At 38.1% G+C, this 27,722-nt stretch overlaps 1 protein-coding gene across 1 annotated transcript in view; it reads right to left on the bottom strand.

The window, feature by feature from the left end:
* CCDC148 (coiled-coil domain containing 148) overlaps positions 1-27,722 on the bottom strand; it is a 235,606-nt gene that overhangs the window by 104,820 nt on the left and 103,064 nt on the right. Inside the window, exons 9-10 of the mRNA XM_035007985.1 lie at positions 25,976-26,114; positions 23,574-23,780 (exon numbers count right to left, since the gene is read on the bottom strand). Of these exons, the coding sequence (XP_034863876.1) occupies positions 23,574-23,780; positions 25,976-26,114 (346 nt within the window). The remainder of the gene's footprint in view (positions 1-23,573; positions 23,781-25,975; positions 26,115-27,722) is intronic.

Here is a 27,722-nt window from a genome sequence, read left to right as displayed (position 1 = left end):
TGCAGCTGTTGTTGTGGCAACCAGCTGCTCACAGGTATGACCTGAAAGCAACTCAACTTCACCTCACTTGCACCACATATCTCTCCTTTCTGCTCCACAGCTTCTCTGTCCCCACACCCCACAAGAAATATGTGCAAAAACCTTCCCATTCTAATGCATGTGTAAACCTAGAAATGCAAGAAAATTTATACTCTATTGGGCAACTTTTGACCAATGGTAGATGGAAGCTGGTGAATACATACTCCTTCCCTTGGAAGAATGGTTCCATCCCTTGGAAGAATAGTTCTAAGGCATTTTCTTTTTTTTCTTTTTTTTTTTTTTAAAGATTTTCTATTTATTTATCTGACAGAGAGAGACACAGCGAGAGAGGGAACACAAGCAGGGGAGTGGGAGAGGGAGAAGCCGGCTTCCCGCTGAACAGGGAGCCCGACATGGGACTCGATCCCAGGACCCTGAGATCATGACCCGAGCCGAAGGCAGACGCTTGACAACTGAGCCACCCAGGCGCCCCTAAGGCATTTTCTTGATAGCCCCTCAGAGGATCCCGAGTGAGAATGAACACAGACTGAACATTGTGTAGCCCACAGTGGTGATCAGTACAATAATATATCTTAGCAATGGCTTTCCCTCCTTCTTTGTTTAACTCTTTCAAAGCCCTTATTTTTCTTCCTTGAGGTTACTTTCCAAAATAAATTCTCTGTACACAAGCCCTTGTCTTGGGCTCTGCTTTAGGTGATATCCAGACTAAGTCACCTTTGGAAAGTACTTCAGCTCGAAGAGGAAGTAAATAACAGAACAAAGCAATACCTATACTGATACTCTCTGTAAGAAGCACAAGAACTACATTTTTTTTTTCTCTTTGGTAGGTACTATTTTTAGGTATGCCTTCAAGCCTAAATCAAGCATAAGATTGTTAAGTTATATGACTAAATTGTTGGATTTTTAATACTTAAATATGTCTCTTGGATTAGCATCTCAATGAGATATGTGAAGATAGTATTTTAGATTTATTGAAAACAATAAAATATTAATGTCAACTTGCTAAACATTAATATTTAACTTTTATTCTTCACTAATTTGTAAATTTGCATTGTTTTATTATTTGCACATTTTGTGACAGAGCCTCAAGGGAATAATGAAAAACAATGGAGGTGGCTTACTTAGATGTGGTTTCTTATGGAAGGCGGTGTTACTGGGTACAGGGGATCACATCAGGTCTGGAGAGAGGACATGAGTGACAGTGACCCTTGTGTCATTTAGGACAGAAGCAAATAGCAAAGGAAAGGTTTACTTTATTTTGTATGAGGAACACAGTCTTTGATCCTGATAAGTCCAGCCACTAAAACCATACTCAAGTGGTTCAGATAAATCTTATGCTTAGAAGTGTCCATATGGGAAATAATTTATAGGTAAACTTGGGATCTTACAAAGGTTTGTATTATGATCATTGCTTTTAACAACAGATACTACTTTTCTGGTTGTCCATACAAAAGTAGCTTTTGTTAGAAAGCAAGAGAAAGCTAGTCTATTCATAGGGCTAGATCTCTAAATTTTCTTGATGACAATACAAGTATAACTTAATGCTTTCTGGCTCTTTCTGGCACATATGCATTATTTATATACACGTGTGTTGTTTATATCTACAGGCACTCTTTGTGTGGGGGTTCTTTTCCTATTGTAGAAAGCATTCTTAGTATCTTCATAAGAGGTAGAAGCTATATAGTGATAGACAGATGCCACATATGTGTATTCTATTAGAAGATAGCTCCTGAATTTCATTCACAGTTTTTAGGCTTCATGGATGAATCATGGGAGAAAAGCTCCTAGGAAAAATGAGCAATTTAGGTGTGATGTAATTCTGATTAAAAAAAAAATGCATAAGAGAGGGATGCCTGGGTGGCTCACTCAGTTAAGCATCTGCCTTCGGCTCAGGTCATGGTCCCAGGATCCTGGGATTGAGTCCCACATTGGGCTCCCTGCTCAGTGGGGAGGCTGCTTCTCCCTCTGCCTGCCACTCTCCCTGCTTGTGCCCACTCGCTCTCTCTCTCTGACAAATAAAATCTTTAAAAATAATAATAATATATACAAAAATGGAAAAAAAATTTAAAAATGCGTAAGAGAAAATTATACAAATAACTGCTTAGCATTTACAGTAACCAACCTTGTAAATATTTACAACATATTGTCTTTGTGAAACTGCCCTATCCTGTCTCACCATAATCATCATCACCTTCTCTTTCACCAACTACTGGAATTAATGGTGCAGATTTTTACAGCTAATGAGCTACTTTGAAGGTTTTATGTGTACTCTTCTAAACTTTTCAGACAATAATTCACCAGTATATGAGTAGCTTGCAACATATCTATTTTATTAAACTGAAATCAGAGAAAATGTTGACTGCTGATTATTTTTATTTAGGAGTACAACTATCATTTAAACAATATGCCTTATAACCAAACTTAGTGATTTTGTCACAAAAGTAAATTGCTCTTCTCTTTCCTCTGTTATTCTAGACACTTCAGATTAGAAATTTCAGGCCTCTTACATCCTCTTTGTCTCCCTATAGTAAATTAAGTTATATTAATTCATCCTTTGTTTTATTCAATTATTTTTTTGTTTCTGTTCCCTCTCCTCCTATCCAAGTCCAAAAGACTAGGCCGATGCCCTGTTTATTACCATCAGGACCAATTATAAGTGAGCTCTGAGAAGACCTGAAAATTACCTGACAAGCTTAAATACAGCATTCCAAGAGGTTTTCATAAGATTTATAGTGGGAATTTTTATGGTGGGAAAGCACAAAGAGCTGTAGCTCAACTTCAGACTTATGAATGATCATGGAACAAGTCTCAGGGACAAGTAGAGCATGTGCTAGAGGTGGAGACAAACATAATGTGTCCTAAATCCAAGTTAGTCCCCTTGATGGAGGAGGAGGCTTTCATAAGTCCTTCTACATCTCTGGTTTCTGGAAGGTGAAGTACAGTTCTTGGATGAACAGAATAAAATATCCTTGAACAAAAGTCAAGAAGAAAAAGAGCACAACTACTTCAATGCTTTGGCAATTCTTATCTTTGACACAGAGAAAGTAAAGAAGAAACTCTATAATGCCTTAACTCTCCAGAGGTATGAAACTCTCCCCAAGCAGAGTAGACTCAGACCTTCTGATGTAGCTGCAGAAGCCTTGCCCAGAGAATAGGACACCAGTACTGTGTGGGCCTGGATGTGTGGGGCTTACTGCAGAGGACAGGACACTGAATGCAAGTCTAATGTGGGGAATCAATCTTCCTGGGGTACTCAGTCAAGGTTCAAGAAGAGCTTGCCTAGAAACAAACATACCAACCCCCACATCTCTGCTTATTCACTGGGAAAGAATGAAATAATGAAACCCAGAATATATCTATCCCTGGGGCCTGAAAAACTTGTCTCACAAATTGAAGATTTGGAGACATAAGAAGTAGATTAATTTTTCTTCTAATTGGAGATTATGTATTTGGAAGAGGCTAGAGAATGTGAGAAGTAAATGGGTGGCTCTGAACAGAGAGTCGAGAAAAGATTTGCCTTCTACACCACCAAGTGGGATTCTGGATCAGCAAACCCCTACGTGAGCATTTTATAAAGATCAGGAAGAAAATATAGGCGGGAGTCATACAGACCTGATACAGAAGATGTCAAACTAAAAGGAGATGAAGATGGGTAAAAGGTGTACATTATGGTGGTAACAGGCATGATATATAGAGAACAACAGTAAAGAAGGTGTTTGATGATTATCAATAGTAAATAACAATATATCCTGTCCCCAGTAGTAAATAACAATGTCCCCAGACTTCTTCAACTTGTGACTACAAATAAAGTCAAATTAGCATTTGTGGAAAAATTTTACTGCCTCCTTAGGCTTACCTCCTCCCATGGATTTTCAGCCCATGTAAAGTGCTCCCAAAGTATATCTAGAAATTAACAGAAGGTATACTAACAAGTACGTGTCTGTTGGGCATTTGCCTCTTTCTTAGATAACAGGGGAGGATCTGCCATCTCTCCTTCCTTTGATCCACTAAGTCCTGGTGCTGGTAAAGCCATCACACCCTACAGGTGCTAGCAAGCCCTGCATTCCCTCCAGTCTTTCTGTACCATAGTGATTCTAGGTTCCTTACAGTAATGCATCATGTTCATTACTCCCTGTTTCAAAGGATTCAGATGCCATGCCATCCCCCCATCATAATTTCTCATCCATTTGTCTCAGGCACCTGAATACCTGAATAGATACATGGCATGAGATTATAGAATCAGTTTAGGTTTGGCAGGATCTATCTTGCTCCACTGTACTCCCTGCAAAATACTACAATCCTTTGGGGAGGACTCCAGCCTTAGCCACTGACTCTTTCTCAGAGAAGGGGATAGTGCTTCCTCTGTAGCTTCCTGACCTCCATGGCTATGTTCCAGGATAGCAGTTACTCCAATATACAGATGACCCCCATACTAGAATTCATAAAGTCTTGCATGGAACTTCAAAATTTTACTGGAATATCCCTAGATGTTATTAGCCTCTGCATACAAATGAAATCCCCCTAAGTCTAGGCTCTGGCTATTCAACATGTTATCCATGAAACTACAGCATAGGCATCACCTGGGGCTCATTAGAAAAGCATAATTTCAAACTCCATCCTAGAATGTACAGTTTGAGGAGATCTCCAGGTGATTCATGTTTACACTCAAGTTTGAAAAGATGGTGGTACACACTATATCACTAAATTTTGCCATTTTATTTATTTATTTTTAAGATTTTATTTATTTATTTGACAGAGAGAGAGTGAGCGAGAGAAAGAGCATGAGCCAGGGGAGGGGCAAAGAAGCAGGTTCCCCACTGAGCAGGGAGCCCCATGTGGGACTCGATCCCAGGATTCTGAGATCATGACCTGAGCCAAAGGCAGACACTTACCTGACTGAGGCACCCAGGCGCCCTGTAAATTTTACCATTTTAGAAAATTACATCACTGACACCAACACTGCTTATGGATTTGAGTCATGAATACATACATCTGTATCCATCTGTATCTGCAGCCTTCAGTCTCTGTGATCCTGCATAGAGGTGCAAGTATCTGACCATTGTGTCTTCTGGTGGTGTCACACCCACACTTTTACATACTGAAATACATATTATTTTATACTATCTTATTTTATTTTACTTCCCTTTTACATTATTGTTAGGGCATTTTATTGATTTCATTTTCAAGTTATGTGTGTAGGCTGATTGTATTTTCTATATTTTTCATTTTAGGAGAGTAAGTGATTTTTATAGAACACTTGTTGCAAATAGAGGGCATTGGGTCTGGGAGCATTGAAAAGCACTGCCAAGGCCCATGGGAAGCCATTCACAAGTTTTAAGCAGGGAAGTAACATGGCTAGATATTTTGTTTCAGGTAGACTATTCCGTTGGTTGTTCGGAGGATAGATTTAGGTCCATAAGGCTGGTGTTGGAGGAACCAATGCAGGAGACTATTACTGCAGTCCAAGAGAGTCAGGAGTGGCCACAGACTAGAAGAAAAACTTGGACAAGGAGGATTCTCAGAAGCAAGGATGAGAAAATTCAAGAAGAAAGAGGCAAGTCAATAGAATCAAATGGATTTATATGAATTTATTTAAATCGGTAGCTAGGTGGCAACAAAATGTTCATACAGCTGGGAATAACAAAGCCAACTCACTTTGCCGTGGCATGAGTACTGAGGGAAAAGGACACAGAAAAGGAGAAAGAGGAAGGAACACTTCCTTGCTTTTCTCAGAGCAGCATTTTCCCATTTATTCCTATGTCCCAGCAAGTGATCCTGTAGTCTTTAGAAAAAGGCAGTGGTAAGACTCTGCGGAATGAATTCTAGTCCCAAATCAAATGCCAAATATGTCACTTCTGATAGGCCCATTTTCTTCGACTCAATGTCCTTATCTGGGGCTTAGGGGTAATAATTTGTCTTCTGTCTTAAGATAGCTTTGATGACAGAAATATATATGTCAAAGTATTTTGAAAAATTAAGGAAGATAACTAAATTGTGATTGTTACATTGTTTAGATTTCGACAATATAATAGGTTTCCATTCAGAGCATCGTATGCATGAGTGGGAGCCACGCCACTCACTTCTAGGTAGTAATTAGGTTTTTCCTTTCTCAAAAAGAAAGAAAGAACTTTCTGATATTAACACTTCTCTATGGCTTCATACTAGGGAATTTATGTGAACAAAGGGGCCTAACAGTTCTGTGACTTTTTGGAGTCTCCCTTTTTTTTTTTCAAATCCCTGTCAATCTAGTTTTATAATCAAAGTACATTCTTTGGAGAACTTTGGTGACAGCTGGAAGTTAGAGTTGCAGTTCGTTATATTTATTCAAAGTATTTTGTAAAAGATTCTTGATGGGGAAATTTTAAATTGAAAAAAGTCTCTGGAGAAATTATTATTACTTTGGAAAAGTATAAGTAGTCATGATGACTTTGAAAAGGTACATATATGGTGAGCTTTTTCCCTGCAATGTAAGTTCCAGACAGAATCACCCATGCACATCATCAGCAGTACTTGTTAGTATCCAAAGAAGTTTATGGCTTGAGCAAATATTCACTTTAAAATCAAAGTATTACTATTATACCTATAAATTCCCGACAAGTTTTCTTTTTTTAGAGAAAGAGAAAGATGCCTAATTTCTCCAAAAAATTAAATTTATTTTTAATTAACTATAAAATGGGGATATTTAGTTATAAATTATTTATATAACTTGAATTTTTTCAAGAGTGTTATCAGCCAGGATGAGGCATTGGAAGTTTACTGGGTTTGTGTTCAAAATTACCTAATTGTACCAACTTTAAGTATGAAGTATTACATTAGGTGAGCTGCAACTCCATTCACGCACACAAAATGGCATTTCCATTATCACTGATTAGGAGTTTTTTCAGCGATATGAAATACTGTGAACTAAGTAGGCATCCAAAATGGTCATTTATACACGATAATCATGGTTCCGGAAGAGACTTTGAAATGGTCTCTCGGATCAGACTAAACCTCATTATTTTAAATGCCACACATTTGTTCTGGAAAATAGATGCTCTGTTAATGACTAGTGGAGAAAGTATGATGCTTCATACTAATTATCAGCCTATAAACAGAAATTCCAACCTATGCAGCTATTACTAGAAATTCGCTCAAAGATGCAAATTCACAGCAGAGATACTAAAATTGCATATTACATGCAAATCTTAGAGTTTTAGAACTGGAGATAATTTAGTCCAACTCTTGTCTTTGACAGACAAAGAAATGGAAGCCTGAAAATATTAGATCATATCTTCTCCAGATTACTTATGAGCTTGTTAAACTTGGACAAGTTACTTACCTCCCCTAAGCTCCTGTTTCCTTGTTTATAAAATAGAGAAAATTAAAGACCTAACTTACTGTGTTATATCAAGTATTAAATGAGGCCATGTATGTAAATCACATGGCATAGTCCCTAAAATGTAGTAAACATTTCATAAATGTTAGCTATTATTTTTCTTGTTTGTGAGTCAGAGAGAAAAATGATTAACATTAGCCTAATTTGGAATATTTGGTAGGTGTGAATTGTTAAGTATCAAGAATAACCATCATCACCTCAAAAAAGTGTATGGTGCGTTAGAGTAGCCCTCCAACTCCTCAAAAGGATTTTTTGTATGAAATACTCGATCCTGCTGTGACTAGTCATTTAGGCTGTGCACTGCCCAACTTTAATTTCTGCAAATGTGCTTGAATTGTGCTCTATATTTACTTTGCACAACTAACATGTAGTAGCCCTGGGAATAGTTTTCAGTAATGATATAGTCTTAACACATTCACAATATTTATTTGCGATCCATAATTGGATTTAAGGTATCTGTTGCAATTAGTCCTAACAATTTTTTATTTTTAAGAGAATTTTTTTGAATTCTAGTTTCGGCCCTGGAGGTAGAGAAAGATATTTTACACAAATATAAGAGCATTAACCACAAAAGAGAAAGGCTGATAAGTTCATTACTTGAAAATTAAAAACTCCCCTCTGTGGAAAGTTAGTACTCAGACAATGAAAATGAGAGATACACAGTAGGAAAACATATCTGAAGCACATATAACCCACAAAGAGTTTATACCCCAAATACTTAGTGAACAAGTATAAACTGATAATAAAGACTGTCCAATAGGGGAAAAAATGAGCCAAAGATTTGAATAGGCAATTCTACAAAGAAATCCAAATAGCGGGTGCCTGGGTGGCTCAGTTGGTTAAGCGACTGCCTTCGGCTCAGGTCATGATCCTGGAGTCCCAGGATCGAGTCCTGCGTCGGGCTCCCTGCTCGGCAGGGAGTCTGCTTCTCCCTCTGACCCTCCCCCCTCTCATGTGCTCTCTCTCTCTCATTCTCTCTCTCAAATAAATAAATAAAATCTTTAAAAAAAAAAAAAGAAATCCAAATAGCCATTAAACATGCTAAAAGACCCTCAACATCATTAGAAATTAGAGCACTGCAAGTGAAAATCACAAAAAAATACCAGCTCACACCCACCAGATTGGTTAAAATGAAAACATCTGAGAATACAAGCATTGGCAAGAATGTGGAACAGTGGGAACTTGTATGCATTGTGCTGTGAGGGTCAACTGGTACAACCCCTTTGGGAAAAAAGTGCGGTAGTACCTTGCAAAGTTGTTAACACATATATGCTATGACCCAGCATTCGACTCTTAGGTATTCTCCACAGAAATGTGGTACCAGGGAATCTGTGTAAAAATGTTAGTAGCAACATAGTCCCTAAAAAAAAACTCTAAACATGCAAATGGCCCAAATATCGTCATTAGCAAAATGGGTCAATAAGTGGCAGTATACTACAGTCACACACAACAACGAAACATAGAGGAAAAGATGCCAGGCACAATGCAATAACATACTATTGGATTCTATTCACAAAAGTTCAAACACAGGCAAAACTAATTTGTACTATTCAGGGATGCATATCCAGTGGTAAAAGCAGAGAAATGATCATCACAAAAAATTTGCTTATACTATTCAGAGGCTGAGGGTTGGTGTTAGGGTAGAGCCTGAGAGGGAAACTGTGGGTGGAGGCTGAAAGAAAGGGACTAAGAGAAGCACACAGCCAGGGGCTGGGGTGGGGCAGAAGTCTTGGAGAGGAGGGGGTGAAGAAGAACTACATGGTGTGTGACAGACCTGGAGGGACAAGTAAGATGCAGATATGGAAGTTGAGGTGAGTCACACAGGAAAGGGAGCTGAGGCACAGCAGCAGGCTGAGGAGGTGGGGTCACCACAACAAGCTAGGGAAGAAGGAGGCTACCAGCTGGCAAGAACTGGGCACAGGGGATACTCTGCCAGGCAGTGTAGGTTGTTGTTATATACTAACATTTCATACTATCATCTCTAGCCTGGCTAACTGCAAAAGCCTCCAAATGGGTCAGCCAGCTTCTTTCCTTGCCCCTCTAGCCTATTCTCAAACCAACAGTCAGAGGGATCCTCTTAAACTGTTTATGTCAGATCATGCCATTCCTTGCTCCCTTCAGCCACACTATCCTCATTTCTGTTCCTCAAGTACAGTAGGCAGGGTCTTTGCACTTGCTATTCCCTTTGCCTAGGTTTGCCTTGTTACATTTCCCCTAGATACATAGCTTGCTCTCTCATCTCTTTCAAGTTTTTACTCAACTGTTGTCTTCTCTCTAAGGCCTTTCAATGATAGTCTACTAAATATTCAACAGCATACGCCCCAGTTTGTATCCTTTCCTTTGCTTAATATTTTTCTCACTAATACTACTCTCTTGCACTATATATTTTACTTATTTATCTTGTTAAGTATCCTAACTTCTATTAGAATGTAAGTACTGATATACATACAAGGGTTGGGATTTAGGGGTCTTTTTCATGTTTGACTCCCTAATACTTAAAAGAATGCCAGTATACACTCAGCATTCACTTAATATTTGTTGAAGGAATCAACAAACCCCTCCATCCAATAATGAAAGCTAGAAACCTGGGCACCTTTTGCTCTTTTTTCTCCATCACCCAGTTCTATCCATTTAATTTTCTAAATATCCCTCTACCCCTTCCTCTTCATCTCTATTCCCATCATTCTAGTTCAGACCACTATCATCTTTCACCCAGACTATGACAATAGATACCTAACTTCCCTCCCCTCCTCTAGTTCAAGCCCCACAAAATCAATCCTCCCTGAAACTATCAGATTGATCTTAAAACATGTTGGTCTCCTACTAAAACCCTTCAATGGCTTCTCATCCCACATGGAGATTACAACTCCAGCTCCTTGACATTGCACATCTCTGCAAGATCTACCACACACTTACCTCTCTAGCCCTCCTTTCATTACTCCGGACCACAATCTATGATCAGGAAACACCAAAATGCTTTTGTATGCTAACATGCTTCTGATCTGTAGGAGACTGACTCATCTGTCCTGTGTTTAGAATGTCTTTCCACTTCTCATTTTACCATGCTAGTATTCTTTAGGATTTAGTTCAAATGCTTGCCTCTCCCAGGGTTTACTATTGCTGCCTCCCCCGTTTGCTATGTACCCTCCTCCATGCTCCCATAATTGTCATACATACTCTCCTGTGACACTTACCACACTCCATTGTAACTATATTTGTACACCATTCTCTTCTATTGGAATCTAAGATCTTTCTGTGCATCTTAGTCATCTCTGTATGCCTGGTGCCTATATCAGTGCCTGGCACAAGCAGGTGCTCAAAAAATATTTGGTGCCTGAGTAAATGAGAGAGTTAGGCTATACACAAAGAAAAGTAATTTTTGTAATAATCACTAAGGAAATTGGTAACAAGCAACTTGTGTCACTTTAAAATACTCAGGCATTCAACATATGTCTTTTACAAATTCCATCTTTTGTGAAAGTAAAGAAATAGGCACAGAGCCCAGAAGAATCACTCTTAACATCTCTTATGGTTCTTTCATTCCCAGAAATTTGATTCTTTTTCTTATAAATGCCTCAGGCACCAACAGGTCATTTTCTCATTTTTTGTTCAACTTTATTCCTTCACTACTTTGTGGATGACACAAAAAGAACTTCCAGTGAACCACCATAAACAAATGTAACATTTGTTATAATGAGACAATATAGGAGAAACTTGATATACATTATTTTAGACATTTGCAAAATGGGGATTTTCTCAAGTAGTCTGCAGTGAAAATAGGCTAATGGGAATTTACTGGGTAAGAATCAGCCTAGTAACAAGAGACAAGTAGTCATTGTGTTCAGAGAACTAAGTGCCCCACTAGGTAGAAAGATACTTATATACCATAGAGATTTCCTTTTAATAACTAACATATTTAATTTCTCCATTATTAGAGAGGTCTATGAAGATACATGACATATAAAAAGATGCCCTCATCTGTTCATTTACTAACCATTAATCCTAAACTTGAAATTCTTTTGATAAAAGAGTTCCTGTTCCATCTGGAGCTAAGAGCAAGGAATCAGGACTAGGTTTTTCTACCCAATTATCCTCTCATTCACTGCCTAAAGTTTCCCCAATCAAACAATGCCAGGGTAAAGGGGCAAACTATTAAACCAGACAGATCTGCCCTCTGAGTTTCTAGTTGGAGAAAAGTATATACAGAAACCAGAATGAGCTCTGGTGTTGTGAAAACTATGGGGATTGTCTCAAAAAGCCTTGGATGAGTTAATACCATAATACCATACCATACCATTTGATTTTAAAATGCAAAAAAGTTTTCAATATTGAAAAAACATAAAAGCCAGATATGAACAATATGAGACACAAGCAGATTGTCAGAGGACAGAAATGGGTATACAAGATTCTTCCCATAGCACTTTTTAAAAATTAAAGTCGATTTTACACAAATACAACCTATTCAAGGGTACATGAAATCAATACTGAGCTTTTTGAGTACCTATTATGGATTATAACTGGCGTTAGGCATTAGCTATATAAAGATAAATAAAAAATGTATCTTCCTCTCATATGTTTAGAGTCCAGCAAGAGACATACAAACATTAGCATCAGATGTAATAAATGTAATGTGGGAGGTGAACACAGGGAAAACAATGTGGAGTGGAGGAGGAAGAACACATTTATCTATTGCAATACATATAAAAATTAGATCTCCAGAGAACGTTGCACAGTTAATATACCATTATATATAATGTAAAAGGAGCCAGCACTCTTTATACTTATCTATATATTAGGATGTGCCTGCCATAGGATAGTACTAATATTTAGCCATTCCTGACCTACAAAAACAGCAATTTGACATGGTTTATCCTGTGAGTTCCAAAACAAAGTTTCATTTATTTATTCTACAAATATTTGGTCATCACATAGCAAGGGCAGGTGCAAGAGGCATGGAGAGGAGAAGAGTAGATGGTACCAAAGGGGACAAGAGAAGCTAAAGACTATTGTTACCCTTTAACCAAATTTATTTTTTTCCTGAGGTTTCCCTTAAAAAATATCAGAGACTCAGCCCTCCAAGAGAACGGTACATCTCTAAGGACCCTGTGTTTGTCCTTACAGATAATAAGCTTTGGTGAGAATGCCTGAAGCAGAAGTAGAGTCTTAGGGAGGCAGGGACCCCAAATCCCTTACTGATAACTCATAGCAAGAGTTTGCTGGTTATCCCTCTTATTTATTCTCCCCTTTTTTCATAGTAGTTACCTCCTAACTTGGGTGGGACATCAACCACCTAAAACAGACCACCTTGTTCACCTTGCAGTCATGTATGGCAGGTGTGAGTAAGTGCTGGTTCATGAGAAGCTAAGTGGAATCAGAGTGCAATTTCTGGAAAGTTAACTTGAAGGGAAGTGGCCTTCTCCTTCTCCTCTTCCTGCTGATTAGGGAAATCCCTCATTCCCCAGTTCCTATAGTCTTTTCTTTGCAAGAAGATCATATAAATGAGATCACATAGTATGCAACCTTTTGCATCTGGCATTTTTCACTTATAATATCTTTGAGATTTGTCCATGTTGTTGCATGTTTCCGTATTCATTACTTCTATTGCTAAGTTATAGTCCATTATTTTTAATAGGAAGTATCATAGTTTGTTATCCCTCCCCCAGTTGAGGGCATTGGGGTAATGGGGTTGCTTCTAGTTTTAGCAATGACAAAGTTGCTGCACATGGTCACTTACAGGTTTCTGTGTGAACATAGGTTTTCATTTTAAATAAGTAAACATCTAGGAGTAGGACTGCTGGGGAATGTGGTAAGTGTATGTTAGCATGAGGAACTGCACAAATGTTTTACAAAGTGATTGTATCATTTTGCATCTCATTGCATCATATATGCATCATTGCATACATTTGCAGCAATGTATGAGATTCAAGTTGTTCAAGTTGTTCCACATCTTTGTCGATATTTGGCATGGTCATTTAGACTTTTTAATAGATACATAGTAATATCCCATTGTTGTTTTAATTTGCATCTGTCTAGTGACTAATGATATTGAGCTTCTTTTCATGTCATTTTTGCCAAATAGCTTTTTTTGTGAAGTGACTGTTCTTTTTTATTGAGTTGTTTGTTTACTTATTATTAAGTTTTGAAAATTCTTCATTAACTCTGATATGAGCCCTTTATCAGATATGTGATTTGCAAATATTTTCTCCTAGTGGGAGGCCTGTCTTTTTATTGTCTTCACAATGTCTTTCAATGAGCAGAAGTTCTTAATTTTTTTTAAGATTTATTTACTTATTTTAAAGAGAGAGAATGTGCTAGCAGAGGAAGGGGCAAAGGGAGAGGGAGATAGAAGCAGAGCCCCTTTGAGCACGGAGCCCCACATGGGGCTGATCTCACCACCCTGAGATCATGACCTGAGCTGAAATCAAGAGTCAGATGCCCAACCCACTGAGCCACACAGGCACCCCAGAATTCCTAATTTTGAGAAAGTCCAGCTTATCAACTTTTTCTTCTAGGGATAGTGCATTTGGTGTTGTATTTAAGAAATCTTTGCCCAATCCAAGGTCATAAAGATTTTTCTCTTTTATTGTCTTTTACTGTGTTTTATAGTTTTCAGTTTTGCATTTAGATCAATGATCCATTTTGAGTTAATTTTTGCACAGAGCACAGGTATGTATCAAGGTTAATTTCTTTTCACATCTGGATATTCAATGGCTCCCACACCATTTGTTCATAAGACTACTCTTTCTCCATTGAATTGACTTTGTATCTTTGTTGAAAATCAACTGAGCATAGATGTGTGGGTCTATTTCTGGATTCTCCATTCTGTTAAATGAGACACACTTAAAATTTTTTCTAGTAAATATGTATTTATTTTTAATAGGAATTTAAAAATTGCTGGCTTTCCAACCCCAAGTTGTGGCTTCTTCTCTTAAATTACCCAGTCCTTGTGATTATGTTTGCCTAAAGTTATATTGCATAAACTCATTCTAAAATGTAAACATATATGTCACAACAAGTATCCTCACTTGTAAAACATCTTATTAGATGTTTTTATGACTTGCCACTAAAATATAAGGCATTCATTTTAAAGAACATTAAAAAGTACAGCCTCTTTTAGACTTTACTAAATAGACCTCAGTGCAGACAAATATGCTTTTTAAAACTAAGACATTTTAAGAGTAGGGCTAGCACTGTGAATTGTGTAAGACTATTGAATCACAGGCCTGTACTTCTGAAACAAATAATACATTTTATGTTAAAAAAAAAAAGAAGAAGAAGAAGATAGTAGGAAGGGAAAAATGAAGGGGGGGAAATCGGAGGGGGAGATGAACCATGAGAGATTATGGACTCTGAGAAACAAACTGAGGGTTCTAGAGGGGAGGGGGGTGGGGGGATGGGTTAGCCTGGTGATGGGTATTAAAGAGGGCATGTATTGAATGGAGCACTGGGTGTTATACGCAAACAATGAATCATGGAACAATACATCAAAAACTAATGATGTAATGTATGGTGATTAACATAACATAATAAAATTTAAAAAAAAGAGTAGGGTTAGTCTGACTATTTTACTTGGAACTAATACATAGATTCATCAAGTCCCCAAGCCCTGTGGAATTTCAATTAGCTACCTGCCAAGAGCCACAGATAGCATAATATAGCTGTATAGAGGAAATACCATCTGCCTCTGTGAACAAAAATCACTCTAGTATTGATGCCTATGGTTCCTCAGAGCTCTCTCGATTCTGCCAATATTATACCCATGGTTAGCCACAGTGAACTTCTCTGTGAATGTCCCCAGCTGCAGAGACTATAGGGAAGCCAGTAATGCAAGAGATTCACCGATAACACTGATTATGCTGATGGTGCATGGCACAGTTGACCACACCAAGATATTCATAAAAAAATACCCTAAATTGGCAGAAACTACTGAATCCTTGCCAGTTCCTGTGATAAACTAGACATCTAAGTTTTTCCAATTACATTGTTTTTTTTTTCCTTTTCTGATCAAGGAAGCACGTAATATGAACATCGTTAATGCCCAAGAAGAAACTTCCTATATCTCCCATTACGAAGGAAAAACCCCCTGAGATGATATCAGATATATAAATAGAAATGAATTACAACTATGGACATTGATAGATTGTTATCATGTGGTGAAAATATTCTTTCCCTTTGGCATCTAGTCACTCAAGCCATGTGACTTATGGGTAAGCTTTTTTGTGGCCACTTCTCCCTTTAAGATGGTCCTCTATGGGATCAATTCCAGCTTGAACCAGGTAAGTGATGGGTCATTATTGATTGTGACTCCTGCTCATCTTAACTTGCAGTCAGCAAGCTGGCAAGTTAGAATAGCATAGCAGAATGCAGACATCATCTGGGTTGGGGTTATTAGTTGCACATATCAGAATCCACCCTATTTAGTTTAAGAAGGAAAACATTAATTGCAGGTTTTTTAGAAAGTTCACAAAGTCTTTGGAAGGGTCAGAAAAGCAAGCTCTAAACTAAGCCTCTAGGAATAATATCCAGAACCACATATCACAGACTTGGTCAGGTCATACTGACTCTGGCACAATTGGGAAGTTACTGCCATCACCACTGATGCCAGGACATGCTGCTTTTGCTCTTGATCGCACCAACAGGATGGATCTCCGTGCCATATCTGTCTCTTCACATAACTCTTTCTCTTTACCTTTTGTTTCAGTAGTTTGATTATCATGTGCCTCAGTATTATTTTCTTTGTATTTATCCATCTTGAGGTTTGCTAAGCTTCTTGAAAATACACATGGATGTTGTTTGTCAAATTGTGAAGTTCTTGGATGTGATTTCTTCAGTATTGCCTCTATTTCATTCTCTTGCTCTTCTTTCCGGGGCTTTAATTACATATATATTAAAACTGTTTGCTATGTTCCATATTTCTCTTATGTTCTCTATTCTGCTCTTCACTTTATTATTTTCTCTTTATATGCTTCAGTTTGAATATTTTCTATTAACCTGTCTTCAAGTTCACTAATTCTGCCTTCTGCTATGTCTAATCTCCTCTTAAAGCCATCCAATGAGTTCTTAATTTCAGGTATTATATTTTGCATTCATTTCTAGAATGTCTTTTTTGGGGTCTTTTAACTACAATAGCTACATCATTTCTGAGTCTGTTTTATTCCTTGATTATCTATCAGTTACTTTTTCCTGTTTCTTTGAATATTTGACCATTTTTATTGTGTGAATACAGGGCTCAACTTCAAAGCTTTTTTTATTTCAAGAATTTTATCTATGCACTTTTTGTCCAATGCCTGCAAACAGGTTTTTAAAAAGTATTTTGCTCAGTTTTTATAGTTGTTTACCATATCAACTATTCATTATCACTGAGATTAGACCTCAAAGAGCTCTCTATTTTAAATTAAATTACCATTTACTATCAGATTTGTGAAACCTAAGTCCAAGTCTGTTCTCCATCAGTAAAGGAGCCTGCAATCTGTGGAGAAGGGAGATTATGAAAGGAGTTGATGCTATGAGAAACTATCAAAATGTGAAAAGGGTGTCTAAATAGTATTTATTCAAAAAAGTATCTTCTATGCCATCACAATCTGATTCTTTAACTACTATGGCTTCTTGATTAGGTGAGCCAATCAGCCTATGGGGCAAGAAGCACAAAAGTAAGATAAAGTGGAGAAGAGTGGAAAAGTGTCTGGTAGCTTTGTTCGTGCCTAAAATGTACCTCAGTTTTATAGGTTACCAGGTGTTATTTTTAAAACCACATTCGAGTACATGCACCCTGATGTTTACAGTAGTATTATCAACAATAGCCAAACTATGGAGAGAGCCCAAATGTCCATCAACTGAGGAATGGATAAAGAAGATATGGTATATATATACATATATATATATATGTATATATATACACACACATATATATACACACACAAAATGCAATAATACTCAGCCAATCAAAAAGAATGACATCTTGCCATTTGCAATGATGTGGATGGAGTTAGAGTGTATTATGCTAAGTGAAATAAGTCAGTCAAAGATAAATATCATATGATCTCATTCATAAGTGGAATTTAAGGAAGAAAAACAGATGAACATATGGGAGGGGGGCAAGGGAGAGAGGGAAATAAACTATAAGAGACTCTTAATGATAGAGAACAAACTGAGGGTTGATGGAGGAGGATGGGTGGGGTGATGGGATAGATGGCTGAAGGATATTAAGGAGGCACTTTTTGAGATAAGCACTGGGTGTTGCCTGTAAGTGATGAATCACTGAATTCTACTCCAGAAACCAATATTACACTGTATGTTAACTAAGTGAAACTTAAATAAAATAAAATAAATTAAAATAAATAAAATAAAACCACATTTGAGATTTCAGCATATTCAATATTGACAATTAAGACATACTTTATTTCTTAATGACTTCGTACATCCACATACTTGTTTCTACAGCTAGCTTTCTCAGGTAGAAAGAAGATAGTGAAAATAGTACTGTATCAGGAGGTATTGAGAAGAAGAGGGAAAAAAATGCCTAAGGTTTATTATACACTTCACTTCAACAAAAATTACTGAGTACCTACTATGTTCCAAGCACTAAAAAATCTGTGACAGTTGCAGGGAGTGGTGGATTGGGATGGGAGGTGAAGGGATAGCAGAGTTGGAAGGGGTGTATGTTACACCAGGAGGAATAAGATGGGGTTCCTGCTTGTATTTGTGAGGGGACATAGATTTTCCAGTGTGCCACAATCACTGTCAAGTCAGGGTTATGTACAAAGGGTGAGGGAGAACCAAGAGTGGATTGAATCTGACCAAGAATCTTGAAAATGAGTGAGATTAGCCAGACAAAGGAAGGTAAGAGAGGCATTCTGGGCAATATCAACAACAGCAGGAGCAAAGGTACAGTCAGGAAACAAAATGTACATACAGTGCAATGGCCGAGGTCGAGTGGGAGTGGATTACAAGGAGTTGGACATTTCTAAATTGTAAAGTGTGAAGTGGAGTGTGTCAAGAAAGGAGGCTGGAAAGGGAGCTGGGGTCCATGTTATTGAGGACTTGGAAAGCCATGCCAGGAAGTTTGGCTATTATTATAAGCAAAGGGTGCCATCAAGGAGTTATCTTCAAGGGGGGCATAACCCAAATTGCATTTTAGATATAGCATTCTGCTTGCCATTTAGGGGGAAAAATTCAGAAGGGCAGGATGTGAAGCATAACCATAATATGCCCACTGCAATAGTCCAGGAACAATGGACAGGCCCAGTGATAGAAAGGATAGGGTAGAAACTTAAGAGAGAAAAGAGAGAGCTACTCAGAGATGGGAAAAAAGATTTGAGAGTAATTAGTGTATAAAGATAGGTAAAAACATAAGTGGGGTTAGGGGTCAGTGAAGTAATGAGAGAAGAGCAAAGAGCAAGGACAGAAAACTTGAGGATACCAGGGTTTTAGGATTGTGCAGACGATGACAAATACACAGGCAGACTAAGATATGGCAAACAGAATAGTATTTTAGAAGCTGAAATAATATTTTAGAACAAAGAATACATGGTCAACAATGAGAAATGAAGCAGAGAGGTCTACTAGCATAAGGATGGAAGAGCACTGACTGGATTAGGTAATTGAGAGGTCACTGGTGACCTTGGAGAGAGGAGAGGATCTTGGTAGAGTAGAGAGGTCAGAAGTCCTGAGAAAATACAGATTATTCTTTCAAATGGTTGATTTCAAAGAAAAGGATAGAGATTAGGGACTGCCCAAGAGCTAGAGTCAAGAGAAGGGTTGTTGGTTTTTTTTAATACTTTATTTATTTGAGAGAGAGAGCATGAGAGAGAGAGAACACAAGCAGGGAGGAGGGGTATAGGAGAGGGAGAAGCAGACTCCCTGCTGAGCAGGGAGCCTGATGCAGGACTTGATCCCAGGACCCTGGGATCATGACCTGAGCCAAAGGCAGACGCTTAACTGACTGAGCCATCCCAGCACCCTAAGAGAAGGTTTGATTTGAATAAGAAAGACTTAACCATATTTATAGGCTGGGAGAAATCCTGGGATAAGAAAGAAAAATAGTAATAAAAGGAGATAATCAGAACCAAATTCCTAAAGTGGTTAAATGGGTTAGAGTCCCAAACATTGGGGGAAGGACTGGATATGAGCACATAGAAGGCATTGCATCTTGCATCAGGAAGGAAGTGGGAGGACTAGCAGGAGACATAAAGACATAGGGTGGGGCAGGAATTAGGGATCTATCTCACAACTCCATGACTTCATTTTATTGATAAAATAGAGGTGTGTTGTCTCCTGGGGGCTGGAGGGGGATGGTGTATGGCATTAGGTTAAGGGTATTGAAAGAACTGGTGACCTTTTGAAACAATCATAAGAGGAATGGGGAGAATTGGTGAACTAAGGATAGGACTAAGGCCTCTCATGTGGCATTGCGAGTCCAGGTAAAGCTGACTTTTCCTTAGTAGCACTTGGCCATTGAGCATGGATGCAGAGAAAGACAACTGTAAGACAGATCTGGGAATGAAGCTCCCCAGCCATGGTATAGACTAGCATGCCAAAAAATCAAGTGCACAGCTAACAGAGTGGTTTAGGCTGGATGCTTGGGAAGGTCTGGTAGTCCAAGAGATTTTCGGGGATCAAAGAGTGAGCTTTGTGGTAGCAGAATGAGAGTTCTACTTCCCTGCTTTCCTCTCTCCACTCTGGTGAGAGTCCTCTACTTGCTACAGCATGCATTACTGATAGAAAACCAAAATTAAATAGAGAAGGAGAGAAAGAGAGTGAGGAAACTCATTATTTCAAAATTCCTTTAACACTTTTCTTAAAAGGCATGAATCATGTAAATCATCCCCCAAAAGCCTTCTTAAATTCCAAGACTAAGAACAAAATTATGGTTAAACGTTTAATTAATGTTTATTATAGCTAGGATGTTAGTTTTAGAAAGGTCACATTTATGATACAATGAAGTAATATTTTTCACATTCTGTGGGTCTATTTTATAGTGCACTGGGGCTCACAGTATAATAAATATCTTCTATTATTTTGTAAGATTCTTGTATGCAAAGCTGTGTAGGCCTGAGATAATACTGAATTTCAAATCAAATGAGCTGGCATGAACCTTAGGGAAGTCACTTTATCTTTCAGGACTTCGGCTTTTAGACTCGTAAAATGAAGGATGGGGATAAATCTCCAAGTTTCCTTCCAGGTAAAAAAAATTGAGCATAATTTAATATTTTAAATTCCTATAGAATTGATAGGATTACTCCTTCTCCTTTATGATATACTTTTGTTGCTAGCCATAATTTATTGAGCCTCAGTCCTTGATCAGGAACGCAAAATCCAATGATAACACCATCTCTATGGGAAATAGAATCCATTTTGCATCACAATTTACTTTATGTTCCACCACTCTCTGTTTCATATTTACTCTTTGGAGGCTTCATCTCCAAAAGTTCAGAGATATTTGTTCACCATCTTGTGACCATGGGTCTCTGAGGAGATGCCATATTATATTGCTTTCAGAAACCAAGTCCCTGATTTCCGCGGGTGGGTACTCTGCAGCAACCCCTGCACATCTCAGGTTTGTCACTGAGGATAATATGATAAAATGCCTATAGAGTATCTATTAGAATGCCTGAGATGTGGGAACACTTCATAGAGTATACCCAATACACTGAACAGCATGATACATGGCAAATAATCAAAACACAGCATTATTCTTGTCCCCCATTTAGATATTTCTCCTGCCACTAGATGAAAACTAAGCAGAACCCATGGCTCACCCTTGGGTTTCACAGGGTCCTACAGTCACTTTAAGTCACAAAATACAGTCTTGATTCAAAATCAAATTGCCCAGTTCCAAGAGATTAATCAACTCTTCCTTCTTTATTCAGATGATGACCTCTCCTTTCATTCCCTAGATGCTTAGACCATCAGAGTCCATGGGTAGGAGGGAAAAGGGGACAAGATGTATAGGAGAGGCCAGCAAAGTTGTCATTAGCCTGATGACTGATGCTGTCCCCAAGTAAACCTTGCAGGTGGTTAATGCTGATTCTTGCCCTCCTACCAGTTTTGTTGCCTTGATTGCCAGCTGGGAAACATTCCTGGAAACATTCCCCTGATGTGGGTCATTTACATTTTCCTTTGTCTAACTGCTTCTCTTCCACCTATCAGGTTCTCAATTAGTGCTATGCCACCCCACTTTTGGGGGGGTCCCCTCCCCATTAGCAGGAGTCCTATTGGGAAGAAAAAGCTCAGACAGGCTGCCTTTGAATATGACCCTGTGCTACTAGGCAATGATTTCTTAAGCAGGGCACATACAAGATTGATAAATAGTATTTCATGAGGACCTTCCAGGTTCCATTTAGAATGTAAGAAGCTGGAAAGAATGTTGCCTCCCAATTTAAGCACAAGGAAAAGCTATATCAGAACTTTTCTCGAACCCATCAGAGGACTGAGGCCACAGGGCAAATAAGCCTGAGATTTAAAGAAAGGCAGATGTTTCCAAGGAGAGAGGCAATACGGGAACTAGCTTACTTGAGACAGAGCACCTGGAAAAGACAAGGCCACCATGTAAGTGGGTAAGAAGATTGTAGCTAATATTCTGTAATAAGTCAATAGTTAAATTTTTATAATTTGCTGTTGTCATAGAGCAGAGAGTATAGAACCCGTGAAAGTTACAGACAGAGGGGAATTTACACCCCCTTACAGGCTTTTCTCCACAGAAAGCTCATTAAAAAGATCAGGGTCAGGGGAGGTGAGCAGAGGAATATTCTTATGTTACACAGGTCTAAGAAATAAGAAAAAAAGCCCTACATGAGTGGCCAGCTCTTGGTTTTGGCTCAGGTCGTGATCTCAAGGTCGTGAGTTGGAGCCCCTCACCCCATCCGGGCTCCGTACTCAGTGGGGAGTCTGCTTGAAATTCATGAAATGTGCATTAGCTCTGTAGCCCACCATAGGTAGTTCAGGCTTGATGTAGCTTCTATTCCTTCTAGGTCCCAAGCTTATGCAATGCCCAATATAATATCTTTTTGTTTAAAAATATGCAGAGCAGGCATTTTTCCTCTAATGTTTTAAAAGAGACATTTCTTTTTACATGCTGTTAATTGCTGTGGTATAACTATTAATTGCAGATTATTTTTTTTTCTACCCATAGAATAAAACTTGTTGTGCCATCATTCTCCTACCATGTCATTTATCAATAAGTAAAGATCTGTGGGGGCGCCTGGGTGGCTCAGTCAGTTAAGCATCTGCCTTCAGCTCAGGTCAAGATCTCAGGGTCCTGGGATCGAGCCCCAAATCAGGCTCCCTGCTCAGCGGGGAGCCTGCTTCTCCCTCTGCCTGCCGCTCTCCCTGCTTGTGCTCTGACTCTCTCTCTTTCTGTCAAATAAATAAATAAAATCTTTAAAAAAATAATAAAAATAAATAAAGTTTGTATACTTTACTGTAGTTATGCTGTACTCAATACAGTTTGTTTAATGGTCCAGCCAACACTCCAAGGGAGGCTATATCCACATGGGGCCTCCAGGACTCATGCACCAGTGACCAGTCTGGGGAATGCAATTATTCCCAACACAGCAGCCATCTCTGTTTTCAATTCTGCCATGGAGGCAGCTCCTCTAGTTCCCTGTGACCATCAGACACCAATCCTCAAGCTCCAACTGCAGGGGTTCCCCACTAACCCCTCCGAGGTTATGGGGGCCCCTTCACTGGGTCTGAGGAAGAGGAACACGCCATCCACTCCACCTTTCGCTTTGCCCATCAAGCTCTCCCCAACGTGTCTCTTCACAAATCCTCTCTCCTCTTCACAATTTTACCTTTTTTTACATCTTTAATGTGAATGAGAGGTCCAAGAGTGTTTGAGCCAGAATCAGATTTTACTCTATCATTACATTCTGCATTTTCATCTGGCACCTCTCTCTGGTGTGCAGTATTTGTAGTTCGTGTTGGATACCGCTCAATCCAGACTTAAACACTGACCTGTCTTAAACAGACATCAACTTGAACCATATGAAATTGTTGATTGTTGACTACTGTTGATCTAAAACAGTTGCGATCTCATATGGTTCAAACTAACAATTTTATCCAAAATAAAATTTTTAGAGAAACTGAACTTTAGGTTGGGTTTGAGTTCTTAAATGAATGACAGGGAAAATCCTGAAACACCGCCAGCAGAGCATCTCACCTTGGCTTTCAGATGAGCACACAGTTCCTGTTGCTTTCTCCTGTCCTTAGCCAATGTGTCCTCCATTGCGTGTGCTGCACAGGCCTCGGCAAGGGTCAGCACAGCCTTCTGGATAAAGTCTCTCTTGTTCTCATTCCAATTTGATATCAGGATCCTTCGCTGCTCCCTGGCAAAGTGATATTGATCACAATATTTCTCATGTTCCACCTGAAAAGATAACAGATGGCAAACACTTACTATGAAACTGAGCCTATACTTTATGTCATTGTTACAAAAATGAATAAAATGAATTATAACCAATAATTTTGAAAAATTGGGGACAAACAGCTTAATAATGAATGCAGCAACCAGGACCAGGTGCCAGTCCCAGAGTTCTGAGCCTGTGGCTAACCAGTGACTAAGGAACAGTTGTTTAATATTTCTAAGTCCTTAGTTTCCTCGTAAGGGATGGAGTCTGATTAGGTGGCCCTAAAACATTTTCCATGTCTACATGGCAGTGAATCTATTCACAGAAAGAATTACTACCCCTGTATATAATTTCAAAGATACTCCATCTTTTAATTAGTTTGGGTATTTTAACAATTACTTCAAGTGCTTCACTTAGATACATGCTAATAAACATAAATCACTATCATAATCCCCAAAACTCAGTTTGTCCTTGGTTACTGAAATATTCAGGTTTTAGGATGTCTAAACTTGAAGGAATTACAGCGGTGATATTAGTTCTTCCCATCCTATTGTCCTGATGGACATGACATTCTCACATGGGTACTGGTAATTCCTGTTGGCAGTGAATCCCAACCACAGGAGATCTCAGAGTCTTGAGGGGAAGAACAGGAATGGAGATTGCCTGAGTCGTTTGAAAAATCTTTGTAGGTGATTCTGAAATGCTCCTTATATAAAGTTGTGTCTCCTGAAATTGAGAGCCAGTGGCCTACATAATTCTTTATCTTGCCAGTATAGACCACATCTCTGAATCTGATACATTATTTAACCCCTAAGTGGTGTAAGAAAAGAATCTAGCAAGGAGGATAAGGTTGTCCTAAAATAATAGTCTAGGTATGGTTAATTAGTTACATGATGAAACAGGCTATGGATTCAATGAAACCAAATATCAGCTACTAAAATATGTTCTGGAAACTTCTGAGCTTTGTTCCCAAAAGCCAAAAATATACTTAGAATCTGTCAAACACTAAGAAAGGAAGCATACGCCATGCAGAAATGCATACTAATCAACCCAATATAAGAAGTGAGTATAAAAATCTTTATCACGTTAATAGGTAAATACAAAAAATTACAAAATTAAAATTGATAGCTGGTCACAGAAACAAAGAGAATCAACAGGGAATAAAAAGAAAGATCTAACTTAATAAATTAAAACTTAAAAAATCTAGAGCAAATTATTTATTATATAGCATGTTTTTTACATAACAGGTATCTGCTATAAAATAAAGATCAAATTAAAACAAGTAATTGTTGGGTGGGGGACTGGGGCATAAGAGAGGATGGTCATACTAGAGGTGTGACCTTTGCTTCAGTTTCTTTATCTGTAAAACAGAATAAAAATAGTACTCTTTCATCCACTGTTACGCATGTTATAGGAGTTTACATATGACTGACATAAGGTAAATTCTATACACATGTTGGTATTGTTGTTACTTGCTTAATTTAAAATAATTACAAAAATGCAGAGTATGTGATGATATTTTATAGCCTGGCCCATTTAAAGTTAAGAGTTCACATGTGTTTGTTTACATATATGTTTTAAGGTGAGTTATTGTAAAGTTAATTGGTGACATGGTAACTTCTGTTTTCTTGTCTTTGTGGCCTTACGAACTAAAGAGTGAAACAATAGTTTCCCAGGTCCTTCTCAGGGAAATTTCAGTCATGACTCTGAGTTCTAATTTGGGGCATTTGTATTTCATACCCATCTAGGGGGATCAAGTGGAGTTGTTGTGGGGATGACATAGGTAGGCACCAGCCCCCAAGGCAAGTGCTGGCTTCCCCATGACTAGAAGGGCTGGGTGTGGCAGGCTCTGCAGATAGATGAACAGGCACCCCACTTTCAGGCAAGAGCTAGAGATTGCAGGACCTCTGAGGGCGGGCAGGTGAATGCCCAGACACCCAGAGGTCAAATACTGGCAGAGCAACCCAGGAAGTCACAGTAAAGATCTCTGGGGCAAGTAAGCATAGAAGAATAAATATTGCTTGAGTGGTTCTCCACCTTCTTATGGACCATAAGACTTGAAAAATGAGAGACTTTCAACCTATGATCCTATTATTTGCTAGAGTATAGGAAAAAAATAATTTTTAGAGCACCATCCTAAAAATATAAATTTTGCCTAGTAATTATTGACCACTAAAGCAATTTAACGTGCTGTTATATAGGGTCCAGCACTCACCAAATCATGCCTGGATTTGTGAGGAAAATATCTTTGTAACATGTTCAGATACAGAGTTCTTCTGCCGCAGAGATCTCCAGGATACTGATCCAAAACAGCCTGGTAAATCCAGTGGTCTTCTTCACTTAATTGGAAGTTTCTGGAAGCAATAAAAATGTAACAACACATTGTTAAGCAATCAGGGAGTTTGAGGGAACTCAAACTGCTCAAGCTATTAGCAAATGGTACTGATTACATAAAATGAAGTCTGGGGTTGGTTTTTTAAAATACATTAGCCAAATTATATGTCTGCTATAGAAAAGGTTCTAAATTCTAATACAATGGGTTCTTCAATCCTTTATTGGTCTTGCCAGGAGTTCCAGGCATAATTTCAAAAAGTTTGCCAAGTGACATAATATTTTTAAAATATTTATTCTATCTTCTCTATAAGAATATTTAAAAAATCATGACCAATGAGTGAAATAAACAAAAACTGGGAAATAAATCATTAAGACATACAGACTAAAAAGGAATTTTTATTCCTGGAGGAAAACACAAATGTAGACAGTTAAATGAACAATTACACAGAGGAAATTAAGGCCTGAGGAAAGCACTTACTTAAGGTTTCACTTTAAAACAAGTCTAAAATTATCATTTACTTTACCCTCTCAACTTCTCGCTTTGTGGGATTTAGACTAGATAATGTTAGTGAGAAGATTATCAATGGCATTAAATTTCAGATCACTGAAGAAATCATTTGTAAATAGGAGCTCTCTTCAAGGCCCTACCTAATAACATGTCCACCCTGCTCCAAAATGTCTTTTTCATTTCAGGACACTCCTAGGCACTGGCCTAGTTTGTGTTCTACGTAAGGTATTAGCAAAGCCCTATGAGTGGAAAGCAGAGTGGAAAGTTGCAATATCAGCTTGAACTCTAAACTGAATTAATGTCTCTTTATTATTCTGGGTTTATCTGCATATTGTTATTCTTGTTTAATAAATTGGAATAATCAAATACAGATGCAATCAGAGAGAATATTATTAGCAACAAGTATTTTTTTGATCCAAGATGGAGAGTTGCTATTGTTTATTTCTACTATATCAATGATCTTTTACTTTAAAGTTAATTGTGCAATTCAAAGAATTTTTCATAATATGTCTTCTATGCCCTTGAAAAATATTTGACAATTTAAAATAGAATAAAAGCCTCTCTAAATCAGTTATACTAATGGGAATTCCACTGTCCTCATACAAGGTTACCTAGTTTTTGTAAAGCATTTCATTATTCTGGTAAGTAGCAAGAAAGAAAAAATTATCTTTCAAAGAAGATAATCTTCACTAACAGCTCTGTAATGGGAAGAAAAAGAGGGTTGAAGGCGTTCTACCAGGAAGAAGCATACTCCACAGTTCTTCTGTATGACATAATAATCTATTGCAGAGAAATAATTTGAGATGAATTCATTCATTGAACACAATGAGTGAATTGCTTCTGTCTGAATCAGTTATGAATGTATAGACAGTCAAAGGCTTCTGCAAACAAAGTATTTCATATAGAGGTATTAAGCCCGTGCAAACACTTGCCTGAGTGTACTTGGCATTAAAAACACCCTCAAGTCTTCATGTATAATACCTAATGTCCTCTCTCGAACTCATTTTTGTTCACGATAACAAAAATGCATTTTAATAGCAGAGTTAGCCACTTAAATTCTCTATTACTACACCACAAGTAACAAAAAAGAATAGACCTGAGGTTCATGTCTTCATTTATG

The sequence above is a fragment of the Mirounga leonina genome, unplaced genomic scaffold (assembly GCF_011800145.1).
Source record: "Mirounga leonina isolate KUSES-001 unplaced genomic scaffold, KU_Mleo_1.0 Mir_151, whole genome shotgun sequence".
Lineage (NCBI taxonomy): Eukaryota > Metazoa > Chordata > Mammalia > Carnivora > Phocidae > Mirounga > Mirounga leonina.
The sequence above is the reverse complement of the archived record's forward strand: the minus strand, read 5'-3'. Positions and strand labels throughout refer to the sequence as shown.